The 24,577-nt window shown below is 40.1% G+C and overlaps 1 protein-coding gene across 1 annotated transcript in view; it reads left to right on the forward strand.

The window, feature by feature from the left end:
* L3MBTL4 (L3MBTL histone methyl-lysine binding protein 4) overlaps window positions 1–24,577 on the forward strand; it is a 231,022-nt gene that overhangs the window by 63,534 nt on the left and 142,911 nt on the right. Inside the window, exon 5 of the mRNA XM_017867900.1 lies at window positions 6,788–6,890. Within this exon, the coding sequence (XP_017723389.1) occupies window positions 6,788–6,890 (103 nt within the window). The remainder of the gene's footprint in view (window positions 1–6,787; window positions 6,891–24,577) is intronic.

A 24,577-nucleotide genomic window follows, 5' to 3' on the forward strand; every position in this document is an offset into this window, starting at 1 on the left:
AAAAAAAAAAAAAAAAAAAAGAAAAAAAAATAAAATTGCTGTTTTATCCTAGAAATTTTATCAGCAAGTAACACAAAATTAAACCATAGGGTTTAATCAAAGAGAGGGTTGTTTTTCTTGCATGACAGATCACTGGTGTAGCAGGTCCAAGGATGGCAGTGTTGTGGGCCCAGGCTCTGTCTTCCTTTGTTGTCTTCTTCCCTCAACACCTTTGCATTTGTCTCTGTGCTTATCATCTCATGAGCGTTTACATCTGCATTCCAGGGAGTCCAAAGGAGGGGAAAATGGGCAAAGCAGTACCAGTCTCATCTTCGCCCTTTTAACAGGAAAGAAAAGCATTTGTCCTTACGGTGCCTTTCCCTTCGGTTATCCAGGACAGTGTCGAGTGACCATGACCAGATTTAAGAGAGGCTGGGAAAGAGGATGTGTGTAGCTGGGCACATTGTTGCCCTGAGCAAAATCAGAATTTGGTTGGCAAGGAAAAAGGGCTGCATGTAGTAACCATGCATTTCTGTGTGAATGGGGAATTCCATGAGGACATCTTAACAATAGTATCATGTTAGGGTAAAGCATCATTCATTATTCAGATAATTCCTAGTTTAAAAGCATATTTTCTTTCCTTTTTGTCCTTTCCTAAAGAACCTTGCCATTAGATTTACTGCTGCCTGAGTAAAAGTTTTCATAGAAGATTTCCAGTGAATTAGGAGTTATTCATGCTGCTTGATACAGCAAGTAGCTCATAATATTTAGAAACAGAAGATCAGAGAGGGATTTCAGACAAGCTGAGCTCTGAAATGAGAATAAAATAGTGATGATCTCACAGCATTGTGATAAAATAATGTTTCCAGGTATTAATTTTTTTTTTTTTTTTTTTTTTTTTTTTTTGAGATGGAGTCTCACTCTGTTGCCCAGGCTGGAGTGCAGTGGCATGATCTCGGCTCACTGCAACCTCCGCCTCCTGGGTTCACACCATTCTCCTGCCTCAACCTCCCAAGTAGCTGGGACTACAGGCGCCCACCACCACCACGCCCAGCTAACTTTTTGTATTTTTAGTAGAAGTGGGGTCTCACCCTGTTAGCCAGGTTGGTCTCGATCTCCTGACCTTGTGATCGCCCGCCTCAGCCTCCCAAAGTTCTGGGATTACAGGCATGAGCCACTGCGCCCAGCCATTGCTGTCTTTATTATCATCTTCCCACTCATAAAACGTACTTGTTGAGTATCTATTACTTGCCACTCGCTGTTCTAGTAGGTGCTGGGGATACAGTGGTAGACAAGTTAGATAAGGTAAATGTCCTCACTCTAGTGAAGGGAGACGGGTGATAGAAGCAGATAAACTACAAAACTAATTTCAGGAAAAGTGGTAAAAAGAAGACAAGAATGGGTCATATGGTCAGGGATGCTCTTTCTGAAAAAGTGATTTAGAGCTGAGAACATTTCTTCTTGCGACCTAATTGTCTAAATGTCCAAATTATAGTAAGCTATTCTTGGCAAAAATATGATTATTTTCTGAACACAAACATTCATTTGATGGTAGGTTTCCTTTATCTTAGAGCAATCATGTGAACTGTTGCAGAATTTGCAGGTTTCTTTTCCCCAGTGGATGGCTCCTTGTCTCATTTGCCATTAATTCAACCTATTATACTTTGTCATACAAAATTTAATGAGGAAATTGCCAAGTCCCATGCATTTTTATTTCCTGTTCTTCTCGACACTTTCTTGGTTATGTCTTTTGCTGTACTTCTTAATGCGATGGCTCTTCTCCCCTAGTTGAGGTCATGCCTTTCCTTCCAGCTCTACCTGGGAGAGAATGATGGTACCCATCAGGGATATGGAGAGAAATATGCATTGATAAATATTAAAAACATCAGTTTAAAACTTAATTTAATAAAGTACATTAAAATAGTACTGGAAACAATATTAAGTAGCATTCACTGAAAGGTCACTGTGTGTGTAGAATGTTGTCCACACAGAGTTCCATCCGGGCTGGCTGATGGAGAGTATTTTTTGGTTTTTATTTGTGGGTTTAATATTCCAGACCTTTATAATGATAGCTTGGATAATGTATTGTGAGATACAGTTTAGAGAAAACTGTTTATATACTATATATTTCTTTTCTCTTAGATCCTTTTATTTACTGAATGACACAAGCATATTTCTTAATGAAGGATTTGTTTACATTTTTTTTTTTTTGAGATACCGTCTCACTATCTCCCAGACTGGTTGAACTGCTGGGCTCAAGAGATCCTCCCATTTTAGCCTTCAGAGTAGCTAGGACTATAGGTACATGCCAACATGTCCAGATAACTTTTAAAATTTTTTTTTGTAGAAATAAGGTCTTTCTAGGTTTCAAATTCCTGACCTCAAGCAATCCTCCCACCTCAAACTCCCAAAGTTCTGGGATTATAGGCGTGGGCCACCAAGCCGATCCTCTTTACAGTTTTTCAAACATCTCTTCCTCTGATTTGTTTGAAAGTTGTTTTTCTAAAAAGCTGTTTCCAAACGCTGGCTTTGAATAGAGTAGCTCTCTTTTTCTCTATTTATGCCTCAATGTGTTTCACAAAGTCGTAAGAACATAAGATGTGCTTCAGACATACTTTCCTATGGTTCAGTAAATGTAATGAAAATATATTTGAGGCTTAAATATTTGTTTTAATATCACGACACACTGGGACCTAAACTCACTCAGTATTTCCATGCAACCTAATTTCACTATAATGCAAATTTGCTGTTTATATATAAAGCTGCTTTTCTGGACTATGAGTGTCTCTCAAAGGAAGAAAGAACTATGGAACACTGACCTATTCCACAAACACTTACTGAGCACTAACTCTGTGTCAGGCTAGATACTGGTGACACAGTGGTGAACTAGACCCATGCCTGCAGCTTATAGTTTAATAAGAGAGATAGACATTAAACAAATAATTATTTACTTGGTAATTGAGGTAGGTGCTACATAAAATGGGGACCTAACCTCCTCTCAGAAATTAGCATGAGGAAGTGAAATATAAGTCAAGATGTGAAAGACAAGAAGGAGTCATCCAAGGGGACAGTGGAATGTTCTTGCCAGCATGCAAATGCCCTGATGTATGAAAGAACCTGGCAGGTTCAAGGAACAGGAGAAGGCCAGCATGGATGCAGAATCCTGAATGAGGAGAAAAATCAAGTCCAATCATAAATCAGGCAGGCCAGGTTAAAAATTTGAGGTTTCATCCTAACAGCAATGAGAAGCCATTGAAATGTGCTAAGAGAGAAGTGATATGATGTTGTCTGTGATTTGAAAAGATGGCTCTGGTTGCAAGATGTGAAATAGATTAGGAAGAGTGAAGAATGACTGTTGCAATTCTTCAATCAGGAAGATGGCTTTGGATTAGGCCAGTCATAGTAGCAATGAAGATAAGTTGGTAGGTAAAAGAAGTATTTGAAAAATTGAGGACTGATTGATAGGGTGGCATGAAATGAGGGACAGGTGATGTGAAGGATCCAGGGAGAAATGATGTCAAGGATCCAGGCATCTGGATGGAGGGTAATGCAGTCACGGAGATGAGCTGTTCTAGGGGAAAAGAAGGCTGGGGGACAAGACGAAAGGTTCAGTCTGAACATGTTGACTTTGAAATGACTTTAAGAAATAGCTATGGAGACATCAAGTGGAAAGGTGGATATGTTGGTCTGGAACTTCAAGAATGCCTGGGCTGTAGACTGTGAGCATGCAGTTGGTAAATGAAGCCATAGAAATGGATGGCCCAGGAGCAAACCTTGAGGATGTTGCCTGACATTTCAGGTTGACTAGAGGAGGAAGTGCTGGCAAAGGAGATTACAAAAGAATCCTCATGTTCAGAAGGAAAACTGTCAGAGTGTGATGTTGCCAAAGCCAGCAGACAACAGCAATTCCAAAAGGAGATTGCCAACTATACATTGAACTACATACTGTAGCATATAGTACAGTATGCAGTTTCAGTAAATACCTATTCCACAAGCACTTACTGAGCACATAGTTAGTGCTCAGTTAGTGCTTGTGCAATAAGTGAGTAATCCATAGTTCTTTCTTTCAGAGGCACTCATAGTCTACCACAAATTTGTATTATATTGTAATTAGATTTCATTAAAATACTGAGTCTAGGTCCCAATATGTGGGATGTTATCCTAATGTGTCGGATGATGTTAAAACAAATGTGGCTCAGGAAAGGAGCCCCGAGGAGAAGGAGGTAACTACTTTGAGAAGTTTGCTTTGAACAAGAAATGGGGAACAGCAGCTAAGGGGCCTGTGGGATCCAAGTAGAGTTGTAAACTTTCGTTTTCTCTTTTGTCTTTGTTTTTATGATGGGGAAACTGGAGTATGTTTAAATGTTGGTCAATAGTCAAGGAGCGATTAAAATACCTCATAGCTTACAGATCCTGGAGAATGGGAGGTGATGAGATCAAGCATAGATGGTGAGGGATTTGCTTTGGAGAGGGGAAAGTGCGCCCCACACTGCAGTGGAAAGGAGGGAGGGGAAGTGCTGGGCAGGCGGTGAGGAGGCGCGCTGTCCACGGGCTCCTGGTCCTCAGTTAGCAGGGCTGAGGCTGCAGGCCAGTGGCAGTGTGGGAGACAGGTGTTTTGGTAACATCTTGTCTGCATGATGTGCGTTTTTTCCCCAGGAGAACTTAGTTTTGCAAAACATAGAGCAGCAGGTTGTTTCGGGCGATCCGTGGTTGGCTCTTTCCCACCCCCGCCCCACAGCCAGACGTGATTAAAAAGTCAGAGAGCAACAGAGGGTCAAATAATTGATAGAATCTAAGTTAGACAAGGGAAGGCGGTTGTGGCCCCTCAGAAGGGGCTGAGGAAGAGAAGAAGGGAAATTAGTGGCCTGGAAAGTCCACTGACGTTGAAAACATCAGCAGCAGTTGGGCCACCTGAGTGTGCAGTATGGGAGGATACGATTTTGTGGTCAGGTGGGGTTTTGGAAGCAAAGCCATTTTGGGTGATGGCAAGACCCAGAGGGTTTTCTTTGTGTGTCCCAGATGAGTTGGGGGCCACCGGCTCAAGGAAGTGACTGATGTGGTGGGGTGGCAGAGCGGCAGGATGAGCACATGGGGCCTGAGTGTGCCTGAGCAATTGCCAGATTTGGGAGAGAGCAGAACATGGAGAGCCAGTGCCTAAGTCTTCCCTGAGTGATGTGGAAACAGTGGGCAGATGGTGGAAGCCCAAGGCAGCAGACTCAGAAGAGGAGCCTCAGAGGTGTGGCCCTGAGGAAGCACAGAGAGGAAGACTGACCCTGACTTCCCTACCTCTCTGGAGGCACATGACCCCTGCGGAGGGCTGTGGGAAGCCATGTCTTCAGCCCCATGAAACCAGGACTGGGAAATGGGGAATACTGAGATGAGGAGGAGGAAGTAGGGAATTTGTTGAACAGGAAATGGAAGTCTGAGAGCTGGGAAGGGAGAAGGGAACTGTGGGATTGTCAGGAAAGTAAGGCCCAGAACAGCAGGAGGTATGGGATGGGACGTTCCAGGAACTGATATGTGTGAGTGTGCGTGTGTGTGTGTGTGCACATGTGTATATGTGTGTGTGTGTGCGCATGTGTGTTTAGGGGACAGAGAACACTGAGGAAAATCACAGAACAGGGCATGGAGGTTTTGCTACTGATAATATTTAGATGTAGACTGCCTCTTTGGATTGACAGACTGGTTGGCATGGTTAGAGTACAGTGCAGTGCAATGCAGTACAGTATATAGTACAATATAGCACAGTGTAGCTTACAGCATGGTGTAGCATATAGTATATAGTACACTGTAGCTTATGGTGCAGTGTAGTACATAGCATAGTATATAGCACAATGCAGCATATAATATGGTGTAGTGTATAGTACAATATAGTGTATGGTATAGCATATAGTACAGTGTAGTGTATAGTACAATATATAGTACAGTAGAGCATATAGTACAGTGTAGCATATAGTACTGCATAGCATATGGTACAGTATAGCAGCAGTATAGAGTAGCATAATGTCAGTTCTTTCTTTGCCTAGCTTTGATAGCCACTTGAGTAAGTGTGCTGTAGGTCCATGTTTGTCATCTTCAGCACACCCTGTTTACTAGCCTGGTTTCTGTCCAGTATTCCAAGATCCCTGCTGTGGCTGAGTGGTGGCTTCACCAAGGAGCAGAAAGCAGACCTTACGTACTCGCGTTCTCAGCTCGTGGCTGTATTGCCTATGCCATTATTAATCTCTGAAAGAAATAAGTGAATGTTCTCATATCTATTTTTAAAAATTTATCACGCCTGCAATCCCAGGACTTTGGGAGGCCTAGGCGGGCAGATTGCCTGAGTTCAGGAACTTAAGACCAGCCTGGCCAAAGGGGTGAAACCCTGTCTCTACTAAAAATACAAAAATTAGCCGGGCGTGGTGATGCACGTCTGTAATTCCAGCTACTCAGGAGGCTGAGGCAGGAGAATTACTTGAACCCAGGAGGTGGAGGTTGCAGTGAGTCGAGATGCGCCATTGCACTGCAGCCTGGGTGACAGAGAGAGACTTAGTCTCAAAGAAAAAAAAAATTTCTTCAATGCCTATTCATTTATTCATTTTCCTCTCTCTCTGATATGGATTGTGCTGTTACTGTTACTTATTATAGCACTGGTATTTTCTGCTAAACAATTTAATATTACTAATACATCGTAAGTCACCTGTAAGTGGTTTTTGGTGATGGTTTGTTTTTAATTTGTAAAGTCTTAATTAGCATCATTTACATATTTCAGATTTGCAGTCTTCTTTAATGAGAGTGTTTTCAAGGTATGTTCTTTTTCTTCCTGAAGGAACAAATGACCTGAAGATCCTTCCAGGTCAAGCTGTCTGTCCTACTCCCGGGTGCCGAGGAATAGGCCATATCCGTGGTCCACGTTATTCAGGACATCACAGGTAACATTTTTCTTACTTATTCCTGGATGAATGGAAACATTCTGCAGATTAGCAGCTACATGGAACATCATAAATGAGTCTCATGGAGCCAGCTGCCCCTATGACACTCCCACCTCTGTGTTGCCGAGGCCCTTCCTTGACATTTTCCTCTGCCTGCAACTCTGCCCTTCTAGAACCTTCTTGGAATTATGAGGTGTTTCCCAGACTCATTTCATGTCCCAGAATCTCTGTTTTGTAACAATTTTCCTACCAAATGCATACTGTCATACACACCCACCACCCTGTCCTGAGACTTGCTTTCTTCCAGAGAAATTCCAGAGCCTCTTACCTTTTCTACTCATTTTCTGTTTCTTGCCTCTATTTCTTTTTCTCTCTTTCTTATTAATTTGGAGTTAATTCTATAAAAGAATAGAAAACTAGTGTGCAGTTATGTTGCAGAATATGCCCAGGTTTTAAGTATTTGACAATATCCATATGAACAGATGTTGCTTTTAAAGAAAAACAATGCAAGTAAATATGTAAGCCTTTGCTTCTTTTTCTATCCTCATCAACTGGTAAATAATGTGTAGATAAATTATTTATATTGGTGATCTAGAAACAGTATATAAAGACTGAAAGAATTAATATCAAATTTGTTCAAATACACAAATATATAAACAAACATCATAGAAAAGTTTATTATAAAGAGAAAAGATTAAGTCATATAATACACGAAGCAAGAAAAAATTTGTTTGAATAAAGGGTCTAAGTGTAATACAGGAAGTCCATGCTTTATCAGGTAATCCTGGAAACTAGTGCCTAAAGCATTTTTAACTGAATCAAAGGAAATGCCACCATAATAGTGATAAAGCACTCCCAAATCACATACATGAATATAAATGTGATATGCATAAATCTATTAACTCTTAAAAGAAAAAAATATAGCATCCATTAAACAAAAGAAAGACATGAAGACTGCTTGGTGACTTGTGAAAATCTGTGGGACTCAGATTGTGAACGTGGAGCTGGACCCGGAGGAGACATCTTAGTGCTAGCAGTGTCAAGTCTGTACGGATCTGCAGCAACTCAATTCTTGCGTCCTCAGAGGAAAGAATTTGTTCCAGGGGCAAAAGGCAGAGTGAGAGACTAAGGCAGAGTGAGAGACCAAGGCAAGTTTTTGAGCAAGAGTGAAATGTTATGAAAAAGTTTTAGAGCAGGAGCAAAAGGAAGTAAAGTGTACTTGGAAGAGGGCCAGGAGGGCAACTTGAGAGAGTCAAGTAAGCCATTTAGGCCTTGCCTTGGGGTTTTTATACATTGGCATAATTCCCGGGGTTGCATTTCTTCTGCCCTTGTTACTGGTGGAGGGAGTCCAGGTTCTTGGTGTCTGGCACAAAGAATTGGACAAAACACACAAACAAAGCAAGGAAAGAATGAAGCAACGAAAGCAGAGATTTACTGAAAATGAAAGCACACTCCACAGAGTGGGAGCAGGCCCAAGCAGAGGGGCTCAAAATCCCCGTTACAGAATTTTAGGGGGGCGTTAAATACCCTCTAAAGGTTTCCCATTGGTTACTTGGTGTACACCCTATGTAGATGAAGTAGTGGGCCACAGTCAGTCTGATTGGTTGTGGAAAGCAACGAATCAGAAGCTGAAGTGAAGTTACAAAGTTACGCTCCTATGCAAACATCTGATTGGTTGCTGTCCACAACTGGTTGGTGTCTACAACCAATCAGAGATACTTTCAATTTTCCATCTTTCATGCAGAAAAGCAGGGCGTGGGGGGTACAAAGGGAGTAGCCTCTGGTCCTTTTGTTACTTGAGAGTGGAAAGTTGGGGATTTTCCTTTCATTTAGTTCTAGGGAGTCAGGGTGAATTGGCCTTAGGTTTCCTGCTTCTAGACCCTATTCTCCTGCCTCACCCTGATTCTTCATTGGAGTAGACTGTCCACATGTGCAGTGACCTGCCAGCACTTAGGAGGGACCATGATATGGTTTGGCTATATCCTCACTCAAATCTCAACTTGAATTGTATCTCCCAGAATTCCCACATTGTGGGAGGGACCCAGGGGGAGGTAATTGAATCATGGGGCCCGGTATTTCCTGTGCTATTCTTGTGATAGTGAATAAGTCTCACGAGATCTGATGGGTTTATCAGGGGTTTCTACTTTTGCTTCTTCCTCATTTTCCCTTCTTGCCACCATGTAAGAAGTGCCTTTCACCTCCCACCATGATTCTGAGGCTTCCCCAGCCATGTGGAACTGGAAGTCCAATTAAATCTCTTTTTCCTTTCCAGTCCACTGTATGTCTTTATCAGCAGTGTGAACACAGAATAATACAGTACAATTGGTACCAGTAGAGTGGGGCACTGCTGAAAAGGTACAAGAAAAATGTGGAAGCAACTTTGGAACTGTGTAAAGGGCAGAGGTTGGAACAGTTTGGAGGGTTCAGAAGAAGACAGGAAAATGTGGGAAAGTTTGGAACCTCCTAGAGACTTGGCAAATGGCTTTGACAAAAATGCTGATAGTGATATGAACAATAAGGCTGAGGCGGTCTCAGATGGACATGAGGAACTTGTTGGGAACTGGAGCGAAGGTGACCCTTGTTGTGTTTTAGCAAAGAGACTGGAAGCATTTTGCCCCTGCCCTAGAGATTTGTGGAACTTTGAACTTGAGAAAGATGATTTAGGGTATCTGGTGGAAGAAATTTCTAAGCAGCAAAGCATTCAAAAGTTGACTTGGGTGCTGTTAAAAGCATTCCATTTTAAAAGGAAAACAGAACATAAAAGTTCAGAAAATTCGTGGCCTGATGATGCAGTAGAAAAGAAAAACCCATTTTTTAAGGAGAAATTCAAGCTGGCTGCAGAAATTTGCATAAGTAGCAAGGAGCCTAATGATAATCCCCAAGACCATGGGGAAAATGTCTCCAGGCCATGTCAGAGACCTTTGTGGCAGCCTCTCCCATCACAAGCCTGGAGGCCCAGGAGGAAAAGGTGGTTTTGTGGGCTGGACCCAGGGTCCCTGTGCTGTGTGCAGCCTAGAGTCTTGGTACCCTGTGTCCCAGCTGCTCCCCCTGTGACTGAAAGGAGCCAACATAAATCTTGGGCTGTGGCTTCAGAGGGTGGAAGCCCCAAGCCTTGGTAGCTTCCAGATGGTGTTGAGCCTGTGAGTGCATGGAAGTCAAGATTGAGGTTTGGAACCTCCGCCTAGATTTCAGAAGATGTATGGAAACGCCTGGATGCCCAGGCAAAAGTTTGCTGCAGGGGTGGGGCTCTTATAAAGAACCTCTGCTAGGGCATTGTGGAAGGGAGATGTGGGGTCAGAGCCCCCACACAGAGTCCCTACTGGGGCACTGCCTAGTGGAGCTGTGAGAAGTGGGCCACTGTCCTCCAGACCCCAGAATGGTAGATCCACTGACAGCTTGTACCATACACCTGGAAAAGCTGTGGGCACTCAACACCAGCCAATGAAAGCAGCCAGAAGGGAGGCTGTACCCTGCAAAGCCACAGGGGTGGAGCTGCCCAAGACTGTGGGAACCCACCTGTTGCATCAGTGTGGCTTGGATGTGAGACCTGGAGTCAAAGGAGAGCTTTAAAATTTGACTGCCCTGCTGGATTTCAGACTTGCATGGGCCCTGTAACCCCTTTGTTTTGGCCAATTTCTCCCATTTGGAACAGTTGTATTTACCCAATACCTGTACCCCCATTGTGTCTAGAAATAACTAGCTTGCTTTTAATTTTACAGGCTCATAAGCAGAAAGGACTTGCTGTGTCTCAGATGAGACTTTGGACTGTGGACTTTTGGGTTAATGCTGAAATGAGTTAAGACTTTGGGGAACTGTTGGGAAGGCATGATTGGTTTTGAAATGTGAGGACATGAGGTTTGGAGGGGTCAGGGGTGGAATGATATGGTTTGGCTGTGTCCCCTGTGAAATCTCAACTTGAATTGTATCTCTCAGAATTCCCACCATGTTGTGGGAAGGACCCGGGGGGAAGTAATAGAATCATGGGGGCTGGTCTTTCCCACGCTATTCGTGTGATAGTGAACAAGTCTCAGGAGATCTGATGGGTAATGGGTTTATCAGGGGTTTCTGCTTTTGCTTCTTCCTCATTTTCTCTTGCTCCCACCATGTAAGAAGTGCCTTTCACCCTCCGCCATGAGTATGGGGCCTCCCCAGCCATGTGGAACTGTAAGTCCAATTAAACCTCTTTTTTCTTCCCAGTCTCAGGTATGTCTTTATCAGCAGTGTGAAAATGGACTAATACAGGCCATATGCACAGTGTGTTTACTGAAGTTGTGTACATGCTCATTTGGGGCATTTTTCCCTTACCAGTTGAATGTTCCTAGAGGAAGGTCATGTACCAGTTAAACTCCGCCGTTTTGCCTCTTAGCGAACATGCTTGGGTCCACTCACGCAGCTCCTGAGATGTTATCAGGAAGCGGCTGATCACCAGTTTCAGGTGTTTCTTATCTATTGGGAGGTTGCTGCTTTCTGGCACCAGCTGTGACCAATTATTATTTTAGCTAGACAGTGTAAGAACCACCTGACCATCACCTGATGGTAGCCTGGCATTCCTGGGGTAGCGGGCCTCTCCTGCCTTGCTCATGTCTGCCTAGCTACCTGCATTTTTTTTTCACATTCTGTTCAATGTCTTGTACCTACTGTAATATTAGTGCTGTGTGAGGGGAGGAGGAAACGAGGACAAAGGAAAGATGAGGGAGGGAAGGGGAGAGGGGAGAAGCCCATGATTAGGAGCGTGCCCTGTATTAGCGAGGACTCTGCTGGAGTTGATGGAGCCACTTCCTAGACAGCACTAGGAGTATATAGCTATGGAGATCAGCTTCCTCAGGCCTCTGTTTGTGTGTGGGGGGAGTGTGTGTGTATGTGTGTGTGTGTGTGCGTGTGTGATCTAGAGCTGTAACACCCCACTGTGGTACTCGCTGGTCACCTGCCTCTGTGTTCCTCAGGCACGCTTGGCAATATTTCAGATGCTCAGCAGCCCTTGTGACTAGTGGCTATTGTATTGGACAGCAAAGGTATGGAACATGTCCATCATCCCCGAGAGTTCTGTCAGACAGCCCTGAGAGAGTCTGGCGTACTGTGCCCTCTCATCGCAGCATTTTGCGCACAGGTATTTCTGTGAAGTGACTGGCCATCTTAATGCCTCCTTCAAAGCTGGAATCATTCTCCCCAAAGTTAGTCACACCACGGTATTGCAGTTTGTCTTTCCCTCAGAGCTCTCTGATGATGACGCTTCTGTGGAGCTGGTGCTAAAATGACACCGACCATTCCTGGACTGCTCTTTAAGGTAGCAGAGCATCTCACACAAGCCTCTCCTTCCACTTCAGCAAAGCCGGCTTGCCTCCTGCGCTGGGCGTGTGTGTTTCTGACCTCTCCCTACTGGATTCTGAGAAGGCTGTGGACACAGACTCAATGGTTCTGCTGCCCTTTGTTCCAGCAGCTTCTCTGAACTTTCTCTCATCTGACATAATGTAAATGGGGTCTAATTGATGTTCTTCTTTGTATTATCTAATTATCAAGAGAATATTTGACTTAAGTTTATCTACTAAAGTAGATAAGTAGCCTTTAAAGTAGCCTTTAAAGATTGGCCTCAGAATTTCTCAATGAATGAGAAGAATATAAAAATAAAGAAGGATTTAAAGAAAAGCATTCTATGAAGCTTAGGGAAAAAAATGAAATATTGAAAGTGTGATAGTGAGAAGAATGGGGCATTTTTAGGGACACAGCAGGCCTGAGAGGTGATCCTGTCTCCAGGCCTCACACATGTGCAGGGCTGCTGGTATGATGAATTCTTTCAGCTCTTCTCCAGTTCCAGACCTCATTATTAGAGAGCACTCAAGTAAGAGCAAGGTCTCCAAAAGCTTCATGATTCCAGGGTCTCAGAAATGAAAATGAAAAGAACAAGTACCTGCAGCTAGCATCTATCTAGAATGGAAAACACAAAAATTAGAGAACTGGATGTTTCTTGACCTTGCGTTTTTGATGGGGAGTTATAAAGCATGTAAACCATCAGGTAAATACATTTTAATTTACCTGCGAAAGGAAATGCAAACAAATTTTATCATATTAAACACTATTTTGTCTTAATACAAGGAATTCAAAATTCCTTGTATTCAAGGCATGAGGATAAATCTTTGATGGAGTTACTCAAGGGTGTCGTTGGAGAGTGCGGATCATGAGTAATGTAGGTTAGCTCTAGGAAACGCTGGGCACGTCTTTCTTGCTTTAATCATTTCATCATTGTATTTTATCCACTTAATCAATTTACAAATGTAACTATGTGTACAACTTAAGAATTTACTAAAATCCTCTTGCAATTAACTGTAAAAAATTGATACCATTCATAATCCCTGCATTTTCTTATATTTTACTGTTATTGTAGTCTAAATTTTGTATAGCTCTGAAAGATTGAAAGTATTATTCTTCAGTACTTACCTTGGGCAGTATCTTTTGAGAATACTATATACATGCACTTGCACACACACATGCACACACACACACATGTGCATGCATGCTAGAAATTTTCCATAAAACACCTGAAGTTATCATTATACATTTTGTTATTTTATGTCAGAGATGGTAAGCAAGAGATAAAATTTTTAAATCTTTGCTGTATTCTCCCAGATTCCTAGGTGTACTATTAATATAATCATCATTTCTAGCTTGAGTTTCCTAATGAATTTAAATGAGTAAAACTTGCATACTCCAAAGTAAAAGGTTTTTTCCTCTTGTCATAGGTATGTACCTTTACCAGAAAGGCATCATTTTACAAGACACTTCTTGCAGTCTCTAGTCCAGAAGATTCTTAGGCAGATATTCTTATATTTAAGAAAAAGAAGAAGAAAAGAAAAAACAGAACAAAAGAGCAAGCCTCTCCAGTTTGGCTAGGACCAGTATAAAACAACTTGATTGACTCCTGCTTCTAAAGCCTGAGGGAAAGCATGAAAATGTAGTGCTCCACTTTAAGGAAGGTGGCAATTTCAGTTGCTTTTCTAGAAAATGCTCCCAGGCAGTGGAGTGCTTGCAAGTAGAATGTTGTTTTTACCATTTCAAATCAGAATTTCTGATTCTGATATTGAAGCCTTGGTGTTTTGAAAGGAAGTAAACAGTATTCTTAAAATAAGTTGTCAGCATCTTATTTTGTACAGCTGACAAGGAGGACGATGACATCAAGATATCACTAACGACATTTGAAAATAATAGCTCACTTTAATAGATGAGGTGGACCCTGGGTGTCCTTTTTAGATGGATGTTGGATAGGTTTATTTTAGTTTTTATTAAAATAGTCAGGGGTGTTAGCAATAATACTCAAACTTGTATGGAATTCATGTAGAATATGGATAAATTATTTGAAATAAATTGCATCAGTTCTTATCTGTATGAAAATAGGACTTTGGGCACACAATTATCACACAATTTACATTTTATTTGCATGAATTTACATAGGGAATAAAGTGAAGTAGGTGTATTTGTTAACATAGGAATATTTAGAGATGACAATATTGGGACTACAAGATGTAAATTTACTTTTGAGCCAAGGTCCAGGATTAGATATGAAATCTTTTTTTTCCCCCCAAATGAGTAGAACACAGACTCCAGAAGACTTGATCTAACTCTGTGTCACAAAACGTACACAGGTAATTTATTTAGGAACCAATAATTATATTATTTACTTTGAGAGCCAGATATTGTTACAATGTGAAGGCCTCTTGCCCCAGAACTCCTGTGTGGGACACAGGGCACAGCGTATGTGGCTGAAGTGTCAAACCTTAAACAATACAAAGAAATAGAAGAGGAGCATTTGCTGCTCAGAAGTAGGGGTTGGGGGTATCGGATAAATCTAAGATATTTTTGGGTGCTCTTAGTGGAAACTTATAGGAGAACTCACCCTCTATTCAGGGTTTACCTGGAATTGTTCTGTTGGCTCAAAAATAATAATGGAAATTATTTTAGATGTTTTCTTCTTTTCACATCTGTTCCCCTTTGTGAGTGAGTGTGTGTGTGTGGTGGCTGGGGGGTGTCAGGCTCACTTGTCATGTTCAAGGCCTGGAACTCACCAGAACTGGGCATCCAGACTGACCACTCACTCTGTAGTATGAGGCACATCGCCCCACTATTCCTAACTTTATTTCTTCATCTGTAAATGAGAGTTCTTTACACTACAAAAGATTCAGTTTTATGATGAGACTCAAACAGACATAGTCTTTATTCACTAAAGAGTATAATACCATGTTTTGGAAAGTATAATGGCAGAAAATATAACGAGAAATAAGATAATATAAGGAGATTTTAATTTACCCATTTCAGAGAGTGATGGAGTAAACAGGCAAAACAGACATAAGAATATACAGAATCTGAATAACATGATTTAAGAAAAGGAGGAAGAGTGACTAAAGATACACATCAAGTTGAAAACAATAAATTTACCCAAAAGCACTTTTCAAAACTCTACTGTTAAGCCACACACAACTCAGTGAATTCTCAAAACAAAACATCAAACCTATTCTTTGATCAAAATGCAATGAAATAAGAAATTGTTGAGAAAAAATCCAGTCACCTAGAACAAATGCAAAAACATTTATAACTATCACTTAAGCAATCATGGGCTCAAAGGAGAACCCAGACCCGAATCTCAGAAAATCCAGACTTAGTATAATGAGAACACTGAAGAGATGAACTTTTAGGATGTCATAGTACATATGTTCAGAGAGAAATCTATACCTTACTCAGTAAGAAAGAATGAAAGTGAACTAATTCAACTTTCAACTCAAAAGTTATACACATTTTAAAATGATTACAAAAGGAAAGAAATATCAAACTGAACGATTAAATGAGTGAATTGGAACACACACACACACACACACACACACACACACACACACACATACACACATAAAATTCCAGTCAATTGTTAAGAGTATCCATGCATTGATATTTTGAAACAAAACAATAATACTACAACAGTAAAACAATAGGTACATGTATAGCTGATAAACTGTTTTGGACGGTCCAGGCATTATTCTGAGACTTAAGACATCCCCTTCTGGAAGGAACTAGAGGTGCAGCTCTTGGAATTCTTGTTCGGTTGCTCTGACTTTACACGTAATGGTTGGTTTTGCATCATTGACCTTCTTTTTAATTGAAGCCTGTGGGAACCCCTTCAGGCCCCTGATCTCTTAGGCATGTATCTCTTGTCATCCTTGGAAGTAGCCTTTCCCATTCAAGGAAAACATTTCCTCAGCCATCCTACCTGTTGGATTGGCTTTGACTGAACACCCTCTGGTTGTATCACAATGTGACCTAAAAATACAAACTTCTCCATCTGGCTTTTGACTCAGCTACAGTCAGGCACATCAGGGTCCATTAATCCCCCTCTCACCCCACAGATAGCCCTCTGCCCTTCTCCATCTGAACTGCTTTCTCTCCAGACCTGCTGCCTTCCAGGTCTTTCCTTCCAGGTCTTTCCTCCATCTTGGAATTCCCTTTATCTCCCTTTCCTTAGAGCTTCTGTTCCTAGCTTGGAGAATTCTTTTCACCAATTTATGTTCTTCATTTCCTGACTTTTTGGGATAGAGTTTGTGGGAGGGAGTTACTTTTCTAACTAAAATAGCGTGTGTGTCTCCTCAGCCACGGGTAGAATTCCAGTTGGAAATCCTTTCCCTTCAGAATATTGAAGGCATCATTCCATGTTGTGTTAACCGTTTTGTTGTTGAGGAGTCTGCTTTCGTTCAAATTGAAATCCACCCATGGGATTGTTCCTCTTCCCACACTCCATTGTCACTCCCCTCCCCTCTGCAAGAACTGCACCTCCCTGGCCATTTTTAGGGATTTTTATTTATCCCTGGTGATTTGCAATTGGTCTTTTGTCCATTCACTGTTTCAATCTGGAAACTCACCTCTTATTTCTGGGAGGTGTTCTCATTTTATTTCTCCATAATACTCTCTTTTCTGTCTGCTCTGTTTGCTTTCCTCAGCTGATGCTCAGAACTTTTTCACTCCTTGTCTTTTATTCTCTTCTATGAAATATTTCCTCAAGTTTGTCTTCTAATCCTTCAGTTGAAGTTTTTGATTATACTGTGTTTTTTTTTTTTTCAGTTTCTGAGAACACATTCTTGTTCTCTGATTTGCTTTTTATTGTAACCTGTTCTTGCTGGATAGATTGTGTAGCTTTTCTTACCTCTCTGATAATGTTTGGAGTTGTTTTTTCTGCTCCCTGCATTGACTCCTTTTTTTCCCCCAATCTTTTTGTTTTGATTTGTTTTGGTTAGGTTGGTTGACTTCTTCCCATTATATTAAAGGCATTTCTCAAATTCTGGTAGTCTTTGTTTCGTTCGCTTTTTAGAGTGAGACACCAAAAAACGCTGGTGTGAGGCTTTGTGTGCACTGCTGGAGTCCATCAATGGTGAACTCCTGGGAGGGGTGGCCGGCAGGGCCCAGGCACACTGCAGAGGAGCCTCCCCTCTGCCACTGTCAGGAGACCTTATCCTTTGAGTAAGAAAGTTACTTTCATCGAAGAAGACTGTTCCAAACTTTTCCTGGTGTGTTTTTATAGCATCCTCTATCTGCAGACTCTTGGCTCTCAGCTTATCTGTTTTCTATCTTCAAAAATGTGTTCACTTTTCTCATCTGCCAGCATCGTGCTTTGTCTTTATGAATTCATACTCTTTTATTCATTTATTGCTATTTTAGTAGGGAGAGAAAGGATTTATTTGCAAGGACAAAGGATGAATTCAATTTTCCAATCTGCTATGTGTTCTCTAACTTATTCTTAAAACTTTGTTTACCTACCAAATAATAATTCAGCTAGTAGTTTATGGTTTTATTTCTTATTCTCTCTAGTTGTTCTAAGTCATCGCAATAGCACGGTCATCGTGTAGAACAGGGGTGTCCATTTTTTTGGCTTCTGTGGACCACACTGGAAGAAGAAGCATTGTCTTGGGCCACACACAAAATATACTACCACTAACGATAGCTGATGAGCTAAAAAGAATTCATCATTTATAATGTTTTAAGAAAGCTTATGACTTTGTCTTAGACTGCATTCAAAGCCATCTTAGGCCACATGCAGCCCATGGGCCGCAAGTTGGACAAGCTTGATATAGAAAGTAAAAGCTCTCATAAATTTACTTTGTGTTTAGTTTGGCTCTGTAAATTTTGTGAATTTACAGTGGCTGATTGAAACACTATGTTCCAAAGGGTTCCCAAAGGCACAGCTTTAATTTTTATGCACAGTACTTCTTAATTTAGTGTCACCTTCAGTTAAAGCTTTTATCATGCGGGGAAAGCACCCCAGTGACATGTGCTTACATCTATCTGATTCCTTCGTCACTTGGTCTGTCATTTTCCTTGACATCATGTTACCACACAGTGAAATTGAACTGGTTGGAAATTTAAAATAAACTTGCAGGTGAATTTTACTTTCATAAGCAAAAGGAAAAGAGTATCTGATTTTAAAGAACCTTTTAATTCTCAAAATGACATGATTAATTACCCAATTTAGTAAAAACATTGATAATGTACCAAAAGATCAGTTACAGGTCTTTAAATCAGTTCTATCCATTACTATAAAATTCTTCAAGGTTAATATATAGGTCTGATTTTACTGAACTGGGAAATAATTATGTGAGAATTCAATGATTTTTTCTAAATTCTTCAAGAAAAAATTACATATGAAATGCTTAATTTTGTAGCAACTACAGCACTGATTTCCAAAGGTACTATATTATTTGATGCATTCTAAGGATTTTATTAAGTGCAACATTCTAAATTACATAAATTGCCAAGGTTGTAGGAACTGTATGCTTATGAGGAAACCATGGCTTTGGTTTATTTCTGTGTGAGAAGAGCAGTACATTGATTAAGGAGAAGCTGAAATGATGAAATCTGGTAATTTTAAGTCACGTTGAGAACCAAAATCAGAGTAAAATATAAACAAAGAAAATTCATTCTCTTTGAAAAGTTAGAAATACTGCAATTATACATTCTTTTAAAATGATACCATTTTATTACAAGATTAGTCTATAGTCAATACTGAAAATTTAGACAATAATGAAGAAGCATTTAAAAATAAATAAAAACCACTTGTAATCCCATAATCCAACTACTAAGTTATATGCCTTCCATCTGTGTCTTTTTTGTTTTTTTCCACATATATACATATATATTTTTTCATGGGTAGAATCAGACAGAATATACAGATTTTTTTTGTCATTTGTCTTTCAATAAAATATAAAATAGTTTCCCGTGTTGTTAAAAATTCCCGAGTTACATTGACCACATATTATATTATTTGGTCCATACATTTTAATACTGTTGTGTCTTTGGTCTGGATTCTATGTTAGTTAGAAATGACTCTTAGTCCTGTATTTTCTCTTGGCGTCTTCTTTGTCTCACATTAATAGTGCCAAACAAAATTCATGGCTGTGCATGTGGCTGTTCAAAAATTATTTGTCTGTTCTATTTTTAGCCTTACATGGTATTTTATTTAGGTATGCTTTTTGTGAAAAGTATATCTATAACTGTCTTAGAAAGAAGGCCAGGCACAGTGGCTCACATGTGTAATTCCAACACTTTGGGAGGCCAAGGCAGGAGGATTGCTTGAGCCCAGCAGTTCGAGACCAGCCTCGACAGCATAGTAAGACCTCATCTCTGCAAAGAATAAATAACATTAGTGGGGTGTGGTGGTGGGTGCCTGTAGTCCTAGCTACTCAGCAGGCTGAGGGGGAGGATCACCTGAGCCCAGGAGGTCGACGCTGCAGTGAGCCAAGATCACGCCACTACACTCCAGTCTGGGTAACAGAATGAGAACCTGTCTCCAAAAGAACAAAACAGAACAAAATTATTTTATTAACAAAATATTTTTTAAAAGAAAGAAAATCCCATCCAATAACCTTTTCCTGTTGATGAGAGAGTTTAACCTATTTGTAATTTTTGTTAAAAGTATAACATAAACTGTACATATGCCAACTTCCTTTATGCCTTAAATATTTTGTATGTTTTGTTGTGTTCTTGCTGCTAATGGTAGGACAAAGGAGGGGACCTACCTTCCTTCCTTCCTTCTTTCCTTCCTTCCTTCCTTCCTTCCTTCCTTCCTTCCTTCCTTCCTTCCACATTTTGTTAATAACTTCTAGTTTAGAAGGAAGGGCATCTATCCACCCAAATGTTTTCCATTATTCTATTGGTTATTCTAATGTTTTTTTCAGATGCATTTCTAAACCTACATTTACTTACTTATCAAAGTTGTTAGAGAACATTAATCTTAGGCTGGGCGCAGTGGCTCAAGCCTGTAATCCCAGCACTTTGGGAGGCCGAGGCAGGCGGATCACGAGGTCGGGAGATCGAGACCATCCTGGCTAACATGGCGAAACCCCGTCTCTACTAAAAGATACAAAAAACTAGCCGGGGCACGGCGCAGGCGCCTGTAGTCCCAGAGCTACTCAGGAGCTGAGGCAGGAGAATGCGCCATAAAAACCCCAGGAGCGAGCCTCCCAGTGAGCTGAACCGGCCACGCACTCCAGCCTGGGCAACAGAGCGAGACTCCGTCTCAAAAAAAAAAAAAAAAAAGAGAGAACATGTAATCTTTGCTCTTTTTTTGGGAAAGAGGACAATGCCTAAATATTTATCTGTTTCTTTCCCATTCAGCTATATCTACTTGTGTTCATCTCAGTTGGAGAGCATACCTCATTCTTTTTTCCTTCCATTTTTAAAACGATAGAGATAACTCGTGGAAAGAAAAAAAAAAAAGGACACAAATGAATTTTGCTATCATATTTAAAACTACCATGCACCTTTACTGATTCCAGTGGTAATCCCTCATCCTTTCCAGCCTCAATTTCCTCCTTATTTCTTTACTTAATTCCCTTTATTCCTTGTTCAAGCACACTTCAAGAGTTGTTTTGATTTGTCTAGGTGCCTTCATATTATATTTAAAATCTTTGCATGTAAGAAAATGCATTTCACCCTTGAAGGCAATTTGATGGGAGACAGGTGTTTAAGCCCAGACCTTTTTATTTCAGGCTCTGTCCTGTTGCTTGCTTTCATCTTCTAGTTTTTACCATGATAACAAAGTCTCCTACTACCATGTATTGATAGTATACTGCATGTATTGGTGTGTATACTGTATATATAATTTAAAATGCCCCTACATATGTCTATATATAGTTTTCTTTTCATTAAATTTACCTCTAATGCTGTTTCTTCAGTTTGAGGCTAACGTCCTCCTTTGTATGAGAGCATTTTTTTCTCTGAGTGTTTTTTTCAACATCTATTTCTATTCCAGATACAGTATCTCTAGAATTTCTATTAAATGACATTGGATCCTCTACGTCTATCCCTTGTGACTCTCATCTTTTCTCTCATCATTTTCCATTCTTCATCCTGTCCCTCTGAGTACTAGGAAAATCACTTCAATGAATGTTCTAAATTGCTAGTTTGATCTCTTATCTCTCCACTGAGATGTTTTCATGTGGTGACTGCCTTATGCCTCCTGGGCAGCTTTCCTGGCCTCTGTTCTTACCATCTTCATCAGCATTTACCAGCCTGACGTGGGCCTTCCTTATTACACCTGGAATGATGGAATGATGGCGGTTACAAAGTCTTTTCCCCAAGGAGTTCACACACTGGTTGATCCTAACACATAAACATCCCCGGAATGGAAACTGTCATTTCTTCACTGATTTTTTTCAAAGTGAAAACAGTTTCAAGTGGGCCTAGCCCTTAACTAAAGAAACTTAAGAATAACCCTTGTAATGCCAGGTAGTAGGACAAAGGACAAATTCACATAATCTCTGGGCCTTGATTTCTTTATCTGCAAAACAAGATGATTGGATTAGGTGATTTCTTACTTCGTTTTTAGTTAAAATATCTGTGATATTCGTATTAGTCTGTTCTCATGCTGCTAATAAAGACATACCCAAGACTGAATAATTTATAAAGAAAAAGAGGTTTGATGGAGTCAGTTTCACATGGCTGGGGAGGACTCACAATCATGGTGGAAGGCAAAGGAGTAGCAAAGACACATCTTACATGGTGGCTGGCAAGAGAGCATGTGCAGGGTAACAGCCCTTTATAAAACCATCAGATCTCATGAGAATTATTCACTATCATGAGAACAGCACAGGAAAGACCTGCCCCCATGATTCCGTTTCCTCCCACCTGGTCCCTTCCATGATATGTGGGGATTATGGGAGCTACAGTTCAAGATTAGATTGGGTGGGGAAACAGCCAAACCTTATCAATATTGTTTAAGAGATACATCACAACATAATTCTCTAAGATCAACAGTGTACTGCCTGGACAGGACTTTTTCCAGTTGCAAGAAACTTATTCATATGTGCATTTCACTGTTTAATAAAATGTGAATATCATGAGTCCAGGATCTGTATTCCAAATGTAAGGCCCATAATTGCAAAGCTATTGCTAGCAGCAGGAACTGGGTTAGAATAACCCCCTTTCCTAAAGATGCCTCAAGAATCAAGATTAGTGACTATTCCATTATCTACTAGGCACAGGAAAAAAGAAAATACAATCTTTTAATTAATGTGCTGTGATTTCTTGGAATTACTTAAATTATTTAAGAATTTATCCTAGTTAATCTGAATGCATGGAAAACTGTGTAATGTGAATTAAAATCGATTTTTTTTCTAAGAAATAACATTCCTAAGTTTAGGAAGTTTGTCACTTTCTATAGTTTCATGGTTATAGACCATGATAACAAAGTCTCCTGCTACCATGTATTGATAGTATACTGCATGTATACTATAAACCCATAAGTTAAGTTTAAAGATATAATTCTCATGGAGATTCTGTTTTCTTAAATTTTTGGATAAATACCATTCTTTAAAGATAATGGCTATAATTCAAAGAGATAACGTGGCCATGGCCAATCTTCCTTTTATGAATGAGGATAAGGTTGTGTATTAGTCCATTTTCATGCTGCTGATAAAGACATACCCAAGACTGTGCAATTTACAAAAGAAAGAGGGTTTAATTGGACTTACAGTTCCACATGACTGGGGAGGCCTCACAATCATGGCGGAAGGCAAGGAGGAGCAAGTCATGTCTTACATGGATGGTGGTAAAGACCTGCTCCCATGAATCAGTTAGCTCTCACTGGGTCCCTTCCACAACACGTGGGAATTCAAGATGAGATTTGGGTGGGGACACAACCAAATCATATCAAGTTGATAGTACAACTTATTTTTGGAAGTTACTTGTAGTGCAGACAATAGGATGGGCAAAATTTGATTCAAAGTTTGAATGTTGATGTTTTTTCCTTTGGAAAGTGTCTATTGTACAAGTTAATAATAACAATCATAATAATATGCTATATTTGTGTATCATTTAACCACTAACAGAATGTTTTCACATGTATTATTTAATACACAGAGCAGCCCTATGATGTAAGTTTTATTTCTACTTTATGAATTAAAAAAGTGAGCCTTGAATAGATAGTGTCTTCCCATCACTGCACAACTCATAAGTGGTAGAGCTGATTTTAAATTAAATGTCTTCTAACTACTCATCTGATATTCTTTCTCCTATTCCCAGATGTATATGCAGAACTGGAGTGGTAGTTGAAATTATGCCTCTCACTTGTAGATTAGGAAGATTTTAGGTCAGAAAGGGAAATTGATCCTAAATGACACACAAACCTACTACATCTGGATAATCAGCTGTTAAGGAAACTGTTAAGAACAGTTTTCTCACTTGAGACAAGGCCAAGACATAATGATCCTCAGAGTTCTTTTCAAACCATGAACTTTTGATTTCCAACTCCAAAATACACACACACGCGCACACACACACACACACACACACGGGGAAACAATGGTAGTTGTTAGAATTTATTTTAAAAAATAAAGAAGCAGCAGCTACCTTAATGTCTGCTTCCCCTTTGGTGTATAAGGCTATGAAAGTGCTCCTTGTAAGACATGAAATATCAGTAAGAAACTTGCAAATCAGCAATCTGGAATAAAAGCTTTAGTTATGAAAATATTAAGCTGGGTATGATGATTTTAATTATCCCTTTGTCTCATTCTCATTTTGATGATATGATAATTATAGCATCATATTCCAATTTCTGTTATTATAATTCAGTGCCTGCATATGTCAGATTTAATATTCACTTGCCTATCTTTATGTGGGGCCAGATGGAAGAGGTGTATTGCCTATTTATAAGAACTAGTTGTGATTACTGAAATTTCTTAATTTCTTCTTGATAGCAGTAGCTGAGGTGGAGGGTGATTTAGGATTGTGTTACAAATGCCAGGGCAATAAACCAAAGTAAATAATGTGGTACTGTGCGTCTGTAAATGATCGTACTGCTTACTAAAATAGATACAGTGGCATTGACCTCAGTTATAATAGTACATGCTGCAGAAAGTTCAAGAATGAATACACAACAGATAATTCTGCATGTAATTAATAAAGACTTGACCTTGGGGCTTTTTTATAGAATGTTGTAAACATCAATTATCTAGTAAATGCCAAAAATAACTTCAAGAAATATAGCAATCCTATTCCTAGTCATATGTCCAAGAAGTATGTGCGTCAGCTCACTAAAAGACATGTATCAGAATGTTCGTAGCAGCGCTATTTATAGTAACTCCTACCTGAATCTACCCAAGCACCCATCAACAGTGCATAAATAAATTATGTCCGATTCACACAGTGGGACGCTGTACTGCATT

Source organism: Rhinopithecus bieti, unplaced genomic scaffold, assembly GCF_001698545.2.
Source record: "Rhinopithecus bieti isolate Rb0 unplaced genomic scaffold, ASM169854v2 scaffold_3856, whole genome shotgun sequence".
In the NCBI taxonomy this organism is placed as follows: Eukaryota; Metazoa; Chordata; class Mammalia; order Primates; family Cercopithecidae; genus Rhinopithecus; species Rhinopithecus bieti.